Genomic DNA, 13,156 nt, shown 5'->3' on the forward strand with positions numbered 1-13,156 from the left:
TGATGTCTAGTCTCTTTACCCTGCCGTCATGTACACATCTACCTCAAATACCTTATTATTATCTATCCTGATGTCTAGTCACTTTACCCTGCCTTCATGTACATATCTACCTCAAATACCTTATTATTATCTATCCTGACACCTAGTCTCTTTACCCTGCCTTCATTTACATATCTACCTCAAATACCTCGGTAACAGGATAAATACGGTCATATTTACAGTAATCAATAGAGAGCAGTGTAGGTGTGTGTGTGTGGGGGGGGTGTATGTGAGTGTGAGTGAGGGTTTATGTGAGTGTGAGTGAGGGTTTATGTGAGTGAGGGTTTATGTGAGTGAGGGTTTATGTGAGTGTGAGTGAGGGTTTATGTGAGTGAGGGTTTATGTGAGTGTGGGTTTATGTGAGTGTGAGTGAGGGTTTATGTGAGTGTGAGTGAGGGTTTATGTGAGTGAGGGTTTATGTGAGTGTGGGTTTATGTGAGTGTGAGTGAGGGTTTATGTGAGTGTGAGTTTATGTGAGTGTGAGTGAGGGTTTATGTGAGTGAGGGTTTATGTGAGTGTGAGTGAGGGTTTATGTGAGTGAGGGTTTATGTGAGTGTGAGTGAGGGTTTATGTGAGTGTGGGTTTATGTGAGTGTGAGTGAGGGTTTATGTGAGTGTGAGTTTATGTGAGTGTGAGTGAGGGTTTATGTGAGTGAGGGTTTATGTGAGTGTGAGTGAGGGTTTATGTGAGTGAGGGTTTATGTGAGTGTGAGTGAGGGTTTATGTGAGTGAGGGTTTATGTGAGTGTGAGTGAGGGTTTATGTGAGTAAGGGTTTATGTGAGTGTGAGTGAGGGTTTATGTGAGTGAGGGTTTATGTGAGTGTGAGTGAGGGTTTATGTGAGTGTGAGTGAGGGTTTATGTGAGTGAGGGTTTATGTGAGTGTGAGTGAGGGTTATGCGAGTGACAGTGAAGGTGTGTGTCTGACCGGGTAGAGACTTGTGGATAGGCAGAGTCAGGTAGACAGTGTGTATAGTCTGTGGGAGAATGAGCGCGACACTTCTTAGCCATTTAACTTACAGCCAGGGGGGACAGAAGCTGTTTAGGGGCCTGTTGGTCTGAGCACCAGGTCCATGTTCTGTTACTGTAGAACGGCTTACTGGATCGGGGTGTTTTGCCCCGTTGGCTGTGTTAGGAATTTGTTATGTAATTCAGACGAAAATGCCCAATGTACTGTAGTTTCTGTTTGGGGTTAGTAAAGCAGGCGATGCTTGTGGTGTGGACTGCATTGTTAAGCAGCCAGTGTGTGTGTGTGTGTGTGTGTGTGTTTGGGCAGTGTTGTGTTTGTTGTGAAGGCTAGGAGCTCTAATTTGCTCTCAGATTGCAACTAATTGCGTGAAACAAAAGGACAGCCTCTCCCGAGTGTGTCCATTGACAGGGCCCTCCGAGCACCTCGGAGAACAAGAGCCTGTGACCCCCCCCCCACCCACCCACCCACCCACCCACCACCACCAGCTCTCTCGGTGGCACCCACCAAACTGAGCCAACTCTCTGACACATACAGATTAGCCCCGGGGTAAAAGAGAGAAAGAGAAAGCGTTTGTCTCTTGGTTACTGGTCTAAAATGTAATGCAAAGGGGGTAAGGTAATTACAGACACGGAGATGCAGCGAACAGCCTAACGACGATCATCGAGATCCCATTGGTTGGTTACACACACACACACACACACACACACACACACACACGTCTAATCACTGCCTTTTTGATGTAATCAATCACAGAGGGTAATGTAAACACTGGGGAGTATTTTTTTTGTCTGTGCCCTATTTGTGGGGGAAAACTCATCCCGACCTGCTGGACCTGGCTCCCCAGTGTCTGCGCTTAGGCCCTCCCAGGCCCACCCGTGGCTGCGCCCCTGCCCAGTCATGTGAAATCCATAGATTAGGACCTAATGAATTTATTTCAATTGACTGATTTCCTTATATGAACTGTAACTCAGTAAAATCTTTTAAAATTGTTGCGTTACATACAGTAGCAGTCAAAAATTGACACACCTACTCATTCAAGGGTTTATTTTTTTAAACTATTTTCTACATTGTAGAATAATAGTGAAGACATCAAAACTATGAAATAACACATATGGAATCATGTAGTAACCAAGAAAGTGTTGAACAAATCTAAATATATTTAAGATTCTTCCAAGTAGTCACCCTTTGCCTTGATGACAGCTCTGCAGACTTGGCATTCTCTCAACCAGCTTCATGAGGTAGTAACTACCTCATGAAGCTGGTTGAGAGAATGCCAAGAGTGTGCAAAGCTGTCATCAAGGCAAAGGGTGACTACTTGGAAGAATCTTAAATATATTTAGATTTATTTAACACTTTCTTGGTTACTACATGATTTCATAGTTTTGATGTCTTCACTATTATTCTACAATGTAGAAAATAGTAAACATTTAAAATAAACCTTGAAATGCACTCGGAACCTCAAGAGTTAACCAATCCTGTCAACGGGTTAGGTAACTCAGGTGTCCCATCCGGTCAACGGGTTAGGTAACTCAGGTGTCCCACCCTGTCAACAGGTTAGGTAACTCAGGTGTCCGATCCTGTCAACGGGTTAGATAACTCAGGTGTCCCACCCTGTCAACGGGTTAGGTAACTCAGGTGTCCCACCCTGTCAACGGGTTAGGTAACTCAGGTGTCCCATCCTGTCAACGGGTTAGGTAACTCAGGTGTCCCACCCTGTCAACGGGTTAGGTAACTCAGATGTCCCATCCTGTCAACGGGTTAGGTAACTCAGGTGTCCCATCCTGTCAACGGGTTAGGTAACTCAGGTGTCCCATCCTGTCAACGGGTTAGGTAAGTCAGGTGTCCCATCCTGTCAACGGGTTAGGTAACTCAGGTGTCTCATCCTGTCAACGGGTTAGGTAACTCAGGTGTCCCACCCTGTCAACAGGTTAGGTAACTCAGGTGTCCCACCCTGTCAACAGGTTAGGTAACTCAGGTGTCCCACCCTGTCAACGGGTTAGGTAACTCAGGTGTCCCACCCTGTCAACGGGTTAGGTAACTCAGGTGTCCCACCCTGTCAACGGGTTAGGTAACTCAGGTGTCTCATCCTGTCAACAGGTTAGGTAACTCAGGTGTCCCATCCTGTCAACAGGTTAGGTAACTCAGGTGTCCCACCCTGTCAACAGGTTAGGTAACTCAGGTGTCTATACTTTAACAGCCAAGGTCCCATTCTAAATTCAAATCTGCTGCTGATGGACCTTATGAGCTGGACTGGTCTGACTGGTCCGACTGGTCCGACTGCTCCGACTGCTCCGACTGGTCCGACTGGTCCGACTGGTCTGACTGGTCAGACTGGTCAGACTGCTCTCTGTGTTTTGATATGAAATCCACATCACCCACTAAATGAACTTATCATTTTTTTCATGTTTCAAGCTAGTAATGTATAAATATTTATCTTTAAAATGTAATTATGACATAGCCAATGAATATATAGCACCATTTTGGATTTCACCTCCCCCCATCTCATAACCAAATGGTTTTGACCGTTTAGAAGTTTGCACGGAGTGAGGAAGTCTCCCCCCCCCCACCCCCCCCCGCAGTGGTTTTACCCAATCATCTTCCAGAGGACACAATCATATTTCTCACCAGAAACGGATTCGTGGCAAAAGAAGCAAATCCCATACACTGTGTAGGTCTAACTGAAGGAGAAGGGGCGGGGTGGGCGCAGGTTTTCCTGTCCTCCCACGCCAGGCCTATGAGGGATGGGCTGGCGACCCTTCTCTCCTCTCCCGGCGACCCTTCTCCACTCATCAGGGACAGACAGCTGGGCCGAGCGGCTCTGATCCATACGCCACGGCTATCGCCAGATTTATTATCAGGACAGGACAATGAGGCCACAGTCACATAATTAACCAACCTCCCCAATATTGGCCAGACATTATTGGAAAATGACCCGTACTGCTGGCTTCTTATTATTTATTTTTTTTAAATACAAAAAAATAACTAAATTTGTCAGTCTTTTAACTGACCTGGGACCAACAGGCAAATTGGGGGAATTCAGAATTAACTGAAGGCCGTCTGCATTGAGGTTGGGACTGATGGAAATCAGAATAGAAGACAGTTCTCATTAATTAATTAATTAACCATTAACATCATCGCTAACGGCGACACAAAGTGGAGAGACAAGCGCGCGCGCACACACACACACACGCACGCACACACACACACACACACACACACACACACGTTCCAGAAAGTTGGAGGTAAATATTATATCACTGATGCATTTTTGTCATGCCTTATGATTACCTCGAGCAAAAAAATAAAAAGTTCAATACATATTTGTCGACTTCTGTTTTTAAATGTCTGGATTCAGTGAGTCCACGTTCTCCATAAAGCAGATTTTATAGGGTCCTTATTAGCGCGCTATATAGCGAATACGTTTTCATTTAGGGCGGGCCTCTACCGACCTGGCCTTGGCTCTAGGAGGGGTCACGGGACATGGGGAGGAGACGGTGGTGGTGTTGCCGGTGAGTTTTAGGGTTAGATGTAGATACGGGCTGGTTAGGGTTTCAGTCACAACGCTGTAGCTGTATGTATCTGTATCTGTGAGGTGGATGACTTATTGGGACTATATAGGGTCTTACCTCTTCCTGGTCCTCGGCTATGCGCTTCGTCCCCCTCTTCCCAAAGATACAGGCCAGGTCTGTCTGGCTGCGGCTGGACAGGTCCTTCCCTAGAAGGAGCAGGTTAGGGTTAGATACAAAGAGACAGAGATACACAGAGAGACAGAGAAAGAGACAGAGATACACAGAGAGACAGAGAAAGAGACAGAGATACACAGAGAGACAGAGAAAGAGACACACAGAGAGACAGAGAAAGAGACAGAGATACACAGAGAGACAGAGAAAGAGACAGAGATACACAGAGAGACAGAGAAAGAGACAGAGATACACAGAGAGACAGAGAAAGAGACAGAGATACACAGAGAGACAGAGAAAGAGACAGAGATACACAGAGAGACAGAGAAAGAGATACACAGAGAGACAGAAAGAGACAGAAAGAGACAGAAAGAGACAGAAAGAGACAGAAAGAGACAGAGAGAGAGAGAGAGAGAGAGAGAGAGAGAGAGAGAGAGAGAGAGAGAGACCGAGAGACCGAGAGACCGAGAGAGGTAACGTCCACAAAGCTGTGAACGATCTGAGAGATAAGGCAAGAAGGGCCTTTATGCCATCAAAAGAAACATAAATTTCAACATACCAATTAGGATCTGGCTAAAAATACTAAAATCAGTCTTAAAGCCAATTGCCCTTTATGGTTGTGAGGTCTGGGGTCCGCTCACCAACCAAGACTTCACAAAATGGGACAAACACCAAATTGAAACTGCATGCAGAATTCTGCAAAAATATCCCCCGTGTACAACGTAGAACACCAAATAATGCAGAGCAGAATTAGGCCGATACCCACTAATTATCAAAATCCAGAAAAGAGCCGTTAAATTCTATAACCACCTAAAAGGAAGCGATTCCCAAACCTTCCATAACAAAGCCATCACCTACAGAGAGATGAACCTGGAGAAGAGTCCCCTAAGCAAGCTGGTCCTGGGACTCTGTTCACAAACACAAACACACCCTACAGGACAGCAACACAATTAGACCCAACCAAATCATGAGAAAACACAAAGATAATTACTTGACACATTGGAAAGCATTAACAAAAAACAGAGCAAACTAGAATGCTATTTGGCCCTAAACAGAGAGTACACAGTGGCAGAATACCTGACCACTGTGACTGACCCAAACTTAAGGAAAGCTTTGACTATGTACAGACTCAGTGAGCATAGCCTTGCTATTGAGAAAGGCCACCGTAGGCAGACCTGGCTCTCAAGAGAAGACAGGCTATGTGCTCACTGCCCACAAAATGAGGTGGAAACTGAGATGCACTTCCTAACCTCCTGCCCAATGTATGACCATATTAGAGAGACATATTTCCCTCAGATTACACAGATCCACAAAGAATTCGAAAACAAATCCAATTTTGATAAACTCCCATATCTACTGGGTGAAATTCCACAGTGTGACATCACAGCAGCAAGATTTGTGACCTGTTGTCACGAGAAAAGGGCAACCAGTGAAGAACACACACCATTGTAAATACAACCCATATTAATGTTTATTTATTTTATCTTGTGTCCTTTAACCATTTGTACATCGTTGCAACACTGTATATATATATATAATATGACATTTGTAATGTCTTTATTGTTTTGAAACTTCTGTATGTGTAATGTTTACTGTTCATTTGTATTGTTTATTTCACTTTTGTTTATTATCTACCTCACTTGCTTTGGCAATGTTAACACGTTTTCCATGCCAATAAAGCCCCTTGAATTGAATTGAGAGAAAGAACACAGTGAGAGAGAGAGAGAGAGAGAGAGACAGACAGACAGATACAGAGAGAGAGAGACAGAGAGAGACACAGAGAGAGAGAGAGAGAGAGACACAGAGAGAGAGAGAGAGAGAGAGAGAGAGACAGAGACAGAGACAGAGAGACAGAGAGAGAGCGAGAGAGAGCGAGAGCGAGAGAGACAGAGAGCGAGGGAGAGAGAGAGCGAGGGAGAGAGAGACAGAGAGTGAGAGAGAGCGAGGGAGAGAGAGAGAGAGATAGCGCGAGGTAGGGAGAAAGAGACAGAGAGAGAGAGAAAGAGAGCGCGAGGTAGGGAGAAAGAGACAGAGAGAGAGAGACAGAGAGAGCGAGGGAGAGCGGTCGATAAGGCTGAGGCATTACATTAGACAGAGGAGAGGTGTTTTATAAGGCTGAGGTATTACATTAGATAGAGGAGAGGTGTTTTATAAGGCTGAGGTATTACAGACAGAGAGAGGAGAGGTGTTTTATAAGGCTGAGGTATTACATTAGACAGAGAGAGGAGAGGTGTTTTATAAGGCTGAGGTATTACATTAGACAGAGAGAGGAGAGGTGTTTTATAAGGCTGAGGTATTACAGACAGAGAGAGAGGAGAGGTGGTTTATAAGGCTGAGGTATTACAGACAGAGAGAGAGGAGAGGTGTTTTATAAGGATGAGGTATTACAGACAGAGAGAGAGGAGAGGTGTTTTATAAGGCTGAGGTATTACAGACAGAGAGAGAGGAGAGGTGTTTTATAAGGCTGAGGTATTACAGACAGAGAGAGGAGAGGTGGTTTATAAGGCTGAGGCATTACAGACAGAGAGAGAGGAGAGGTGGTTTATAAGGCTGAGGTATTACAGACAGAGAGAGAGGAGAGGTGGTTTATAAGGCTGAGGTATTACAGACAGAGAGAGAGGAGAGGTGGTTTATAAGGCTGAGGTATTACAGACAGAGAGAGAGGAGAGGTGGTTTATAAGGCTGAGGTATTACAGACAGAGAGAGAGGAGAGGTGGTTTATAAGGCTGAGGTATTACAGACAGAGAGAGAGGAGAGGTGGTTTATAAGGCTGAGGTATTACAGACAGAGAGAGAGGAGAGGTGGTTTATAAGGCTGAGGTATTACAGACAGAGAGAGAGGAGAGGTGGTTTATAAGGCTGAGGTATTACAGACAGAGAGAGAGGAGAGGTGTTTTATACATTTCATATGCATATACCAGGGCCATTATTCTAGCTATTTAGTCTGACTTCTGACTCCCTTCCCTCCAAAGTGTCTTGTTTTGCTAAAGGCGTTTGAGAAAAACACAAGTCAAATATAGATGCTACTCTCGTTGATACGGCCAGATCCTTTCCTGTTGTCAGGAAAACACGGACGACATTCCTCCCCCTCCCCCCCTTTACCTCACCTGGCTTGGGAGCGTCGTCTGTCGTCACCCAGTACCTACTTCCTGTTTTCTCTCCTCTAGCCTCCATCTGACACCCTACTTCCTACATAAGTGCACATTACCCATAGGGAATCTTGTCAAAACAAGTGCACTACGTAGAGAATAGTGTGCCATTTTCATTTTCGTAGCCACACTTACGTCAAATCAGGAGCTACTTCCTATTTGGTCCATCTGGCATGTCCATTTACAGCCCCCCCCACCCCTTTACACAACCCTACCTAATAACACCAGACCCTAATCTCTCCACCAGGCCCCAAACGCTCCCAAATGGCACCCTAACCTCTGTATAGTGCACTATAGAGTCAAAAGAAGTGCACTATGTAGAGAATAGGCTACCATTTGGAATATAAACCCCATTTACTCCCGTTGAGCTCCTAATATAGCCGCGAGCGGAAGGCCGTGCTCCTGATAGATAAAAGCGGGGAGATGGATAGGATGGAGCAGATTGGGAATGCGTCCACAGTAGTACCACGTTCCAAATATATAGTGCACTACTTTATCAGATCAGAACCTTTATAATCAGTGCACTACAAAAGGAATAGGGTGCCATTTTGTACATAGCATGGGATGCTCTCCCATAGCCGCCCCCCCCCCCCCCCCCCCCCCCAGACAGCCTGTTGCTGTTGTTGACCTTTCACCCCAGTTCTTAAAGAAGAAACTCATTAACCCTCAGACGGAGATGGAAGAACGATCACACAATTCTTCCAACATGCTGTTGTTTCCTCCTCAGTCCTCAGGACAACCTCGTTGACCCCAGATGAACCATCAGAGTTTACCCTCCTCTTCCTCCTCCTGTCTGATGAACAGTTTGCCAAGCGTGGAACAACTGGTTAACGATTTCATTTAACCGTTTAGTAATTAAGAATTGAGGCTGTGTTACCTAACCACTTGTTAGTTGGCTCAATCCATGAGTGCCCGTACACACACACACACACACACACACACACACACACACACTAAGCTTAACAGCAGCTATAATGTGCAGCAGGAATGTTGACCCGAGTGTGTTGCCATGGCCACCTGAGGGACGCTCTCCTGTCACTGGCTGGACCACATGCTCCTCCTACAAAACACCGCCTCTCTGAAACGTGATAGGTCCATTCCGAACCTGCCTGCTTGAATTGACGCTTGACGGGTATGTTACTGGCTGCATCAAGCTGCCTCTCAATAGAAACAGGAGACAGACTAGTGTCCTGTCCAGGGGGTGTCCTGTACAACAAGCTGTCTCTCTACAGAAACAGGAGACAGACTAGTGTCCTGTCCAGGGGGTGTCCTGTACAACAAGCTGTCACACTGCAAAAACAGGAGAAAGACTAGTGTCCTGTCCAGGGGGTGTCCTGGTACATCAAGCTGCCTCTCAATAGAAACAGGAGATAGACTAGTGTCCTGGTACATCAAGCTGTCTCACTACAGAAACAGGAGATAGACTAGTGTCCTGTCCAGGGGGTGTCCTGTACAACAAGCTGTCACACTGCAAAAACAGGAGAAAGACTAGTGTCCTGGTACATCAAGCTGTCTCACTACAGAAACAGGAGATAGACTAGTGTCCTGTCCAGGGGGTGTCCTGGTACATCAAGCTGTCTCACTACAGAAACAGGAGACAGACTAGTGTCCTGTCCAGGGGGTGTACTGGTACATCAAGCTGCCTCACTACAGAAACAGCAGACAGACTAGTGTCCTGTCCAGGGGGTGTCCTGGTACATCAAGCTGTCTCACTACAGAAACAGGAGATAGACTAGTGTCCTGTCCAGGGGGTGTCCTGGTACATCAAGCTGTCTCACTACAGAAACAGGAGATAGACTAGTGTCCTGTCCAGGGGGTGTCCTGGTACATCAGAAACAGCAGATAGACTAGTGTCCTGTCCAGGGGGTGTACTGGTACATCAAGCTGTCTCACTACAGAAACAGGAAATAGACTAGTGTCCTGTCCAGGGGGTGTCCTGGTACATCAGAAACAGGGGATAGACTAGTGTCCTGTCCAGGGGGTGTCCTGGTACATCAAGCTGTCTCACTACAGAAACAGGAGATTGGCTCATATGGGCTGCTGTGGCTCAGACAAGGCTACTAGGGGTTGGGGACAGAGCTGGACCAATCACAGACCTAGCTTGCACCAAATGGCACCCTAATACCTATTTAGTGCAGTACTTTGACAAGGGCACAGAAAGAATATGGTGCTATTTGGGACGCTCAGTCAGTTTGGATCGCCAAGACGATCGCCACGACGATCCAGACATCGAGCCACACCTCTTTGCATGTTACTGGTTTCTCTTTGCCTGTGGAAGCGTCCTCTTGTCAGGGGTTTGAAACATTGGCAGCTTAATGTTAAGGCTAGGTAATGGATTAGGAAGAGTTGAGCTGTTTATATCTGAAGTTGAAAAGGTTGCTGCTTCCTTCCTGCCTGCCTTCCTGTCTGCCTTCCTGTCTGCCTTCCTTCCTGCATGCCTTCCTTGCTGCCTTCTTTCTTTCCTGCATGCCTTCCTTCCTTCCTTCCTGCATGCCTTCCTTCCTTCCTTCCTGCATGCCTTCCTTGCTGCCTTCCTTGCTGCCTTCTTTCTTTCCTGCATGCCTGCCTTCCTGTCTGCCTACCTTCAAGTAAGCCTTCATGTCTGTCTGTCTGTCTGCCTACCTTCATGTCTGTCTGTCTGCCTACCTTCATGTCTGTCTGTCTGTCTGCCTTCATGTCTGTCTGTCTGCCTACCTTCATGTCTGTCTGCCTGCCTGCCTTCATGTCTGTCTGTCTGCCTGCCTTCATGTCTGTCTGTCTGCCTACCTTCATGTATGTCTGTCTGCCTTCATGTCTGTCTGTCTGTCTGCCTTCATGTCTGTCTGTCTGTCTGCCTTCGTGTCCGTCTGTCTGTCTGCCTTCATGTCTGTCTGTCTGCCTACCTTCATGTCTGTCTGTCTGCCTACCTTCATGTCTGTCTGTCTGTCTGTCTGTCTGCCTACCTTCATGTCTGTCTGTCTGCCTGCCTTCATGTCTGTCTGTCTGCCTACCTTCATGTCTGTCTGCCTGCCTACCTTCATGTCTGTCTGCCTGCCTACCTTCATGTCTGTCTGCCTGCCTACCTTCATGTCTGTCTGCCTGCCTATCTTCATGTCTGTCTGCCTGCCTACCTTCATGTCTGTCTGCCTGCCTACCTTCATGTCTGTCTGCCTGCCTACCTTCATGTCTGTCTGCCTGCCTACCTTCATGTCTGTCTGCCTGCCTACCTTCATGTCTGTCTGCCTTCATGTCTGTCTGTCTGCCTGCCTACCTTCATGTCTGTCTGCCTACCTTCATGTCTGTCTTTCTGCCTGTCTGCCTGTCTGTCTGCCTGCCTGCCTGCCTACCTTCATGTCTGTCTGTCTGCCTGCCTTCATGTCTGTCTGCCTACCTTCATGTCTGCCTTCATGTCTGTCTGTCTGTCTGCCTACCTTCATGTCTGTCTGTCTGTCTGCCTCCCTTCATGTCTGTCTGCCTGCCTACCTTCATGTCTGTCTGCCTGCCTACCTTCATGTCTGTCTGCCTGCCTACCTTCATGTCTGTCTGCCTGCCTACCTTCATGTCTGTCTGCCTTCATGTCTGTCTGTCTGCCTGCCTACCTTCATGTCTGTCTGCCTACCTTCATGTCTGTCTGTCTGTCTGTCTGTCTTTCTGCCTGTCTGCCTGTCTGTCTGCCTGCCTGCCTGCCTACCTTCATGTCTGTCTGTCTGCCTGCCTTCATGTCTGTCTGCCTACCTTCATGTCTGCCTTCATGTCTGTCTGTCTGTCTGCCTACCTTCATGTCTGTCTGTCTGTCTGCCTCCCTTCATGTCTGTCTGTCTGTCTGCATACCTTCATGTCTGTCTGTCTGCCTACCTTCATGTACGTCTCTGCCTTCATGTATGTCTGTCTGCCTTCATGTCTGTCTGTCTTCATGTCTTTCTGTCTGCCTACATGTCTGTCTGTCTGCTCACATGTCTGTCTGTCTGCCTACATGTCTGTCTGTCTGTCTGTCTATCTACCTTCATGTCTGTCTGTCTGTCTGCCTGCATTCATGTCTGTCTGTCTGCCTACCTTCATGTCTGTCTGCCTGCCTGCCTTCATGTCTGTCTGCCTGCCTACCTTCATGTCTGTCTGCCTGCCTGCCTATCTTCATGTCTGTCTGCCTGCCTACCTTCATGTCTGTCTGCCTGCATACCTTCATGTCTGTCTGCCTTCATGTCTGTCTGTCTGCCTGCCTTCATGTCTGTCTGCCTGCCTGCCTTCATGTCTGTCTGCCTGCCTGCCTTCATGTCTGTCTGCCTGCCTGCCTTCATGTCTGTCTGTCTACCTTCATGTCTGTCTGCCTGCCTACCTTCATGTCTGTCTGCCTGCCTACCTTCATGTCTGTCTGCCTGCCTACCTTCATGTCTGTCTGCCTTCATGTCGGTCTGCCTGCCTGCCTTCATGTCTGTCTGTCTGCCTGCCTTCATGTCTGTCTGTCTGCCTGCCTTCATGTCTGTCTGTCTGCCTGCCTTCATGTCTGTCTGTCTGCCTGCCTTCATGTCTGTCTGCCTGCCTTCATGTCTGTCTGCCTGCCTACCTTCATGTCTGTCTGTCTGTCTGCCTGCCTATCTTCATGTCTGTCTGCCTGCCTACCTTCATGTCTGTCTGCCTGCCTACCTTCATGTCTGTCTGCCTTCATGTCTGTCTGCCTGCCTGCCTTCATGTCTGTCTGTCTGCCTGCCTTCATGTCTGTCTGTCTACCTTCATGTCTGCCTGCCTGCCTTCATGTCTGTCTGCCTTCATGTCTGCCTTCATGTCTGTCTGCCTACCTTCATGTCTGCCTTCATGTCTGTCTGCCTACCTTCATGTCTGTCTGTCTGTCTGTCTGCCTACCTTCATGTCTGTCTGCCTACCTTCATGTATGTCTCTGCCTTCATGTATGTCTGTCTGCCTTCATGTCTGTCTGCCTACCTTCATGTCTGTCTGTCTGTCTGCCTGCCTGCCTTCATGTCTGTATGTCTGCCTTCAGGACAAATATGGGATTTCAGGACCCCTATGGCGACGGACTGGTCGGGGCGTTGAACAGAGAGACGGACTGGTCGGGGCGCTGAACGGAGAGACGGACTGGTCGGGTCGCTGAACAGAGAGACGGACTGGTCGTTGAACAGAGAGACGGACTGGTCGGGGCGTTGAACGGAGAGACGGACTGGTCGGGGCGTTGAACGGAGAGACGGACTGGTCGGGGCGTTGAACGGAGAGACGGACTGGTCGGGGCGTTGAACGGAGAGACGGACTGGTCGGGGCGTTGAACGGAGAGACGGACTGGTCGGGGCGTTGAACGGAGAGACGGACTGGTCGGGGCGTTGAACGGAGAGACGG

General features: G+C 47.7%; 1 protein-coding gene across 3 annotated transcripts in view; it reads right to left on the reverse strand.

Annotated features, from left to right (window-relative positions):
• Positions 1 to 13,156, reverse strand: part of pinx1 (PIN2 (TERF1) interacting telomerase inhibitor 1) — a 71,844-nt gene that overhangs the window by 36,365 nt on the left and 22,323 nt on the right. For all 3 annotated transcript variants that reach the window (XM_021601137.2, XM_036976395.1, XM_036976394.1), the window contains exon 6: positions 4,633 to 4,721. In XM_021601137.2, the coding sequence (XP_021456812.2) occupies positions 4,633 to 4,721 (89 nt within the window). The remainder of the gene's footprint in view (positions 1 to 4,632; positions 4,722 to 13,156) is intronic.

The sequence above is a fragment of the Oncorhynchus mykiss genome, chromosome 4, assembly GCF_013265735.2.
Source record: "Oncorhynchus mykiss isolate Arlee chromosome 4, USDA_OmykA_1.1, whole genome shotgun sequence".
In the NCBI taxonomy this organism is placed as follows: domain Eukaryota; kingdom Metazoa; phylum Chordata; class Actinopteri; order Salmoniformes; family Salmonidae; genus Oncorhynchus; species Oncorhynchus mykiss.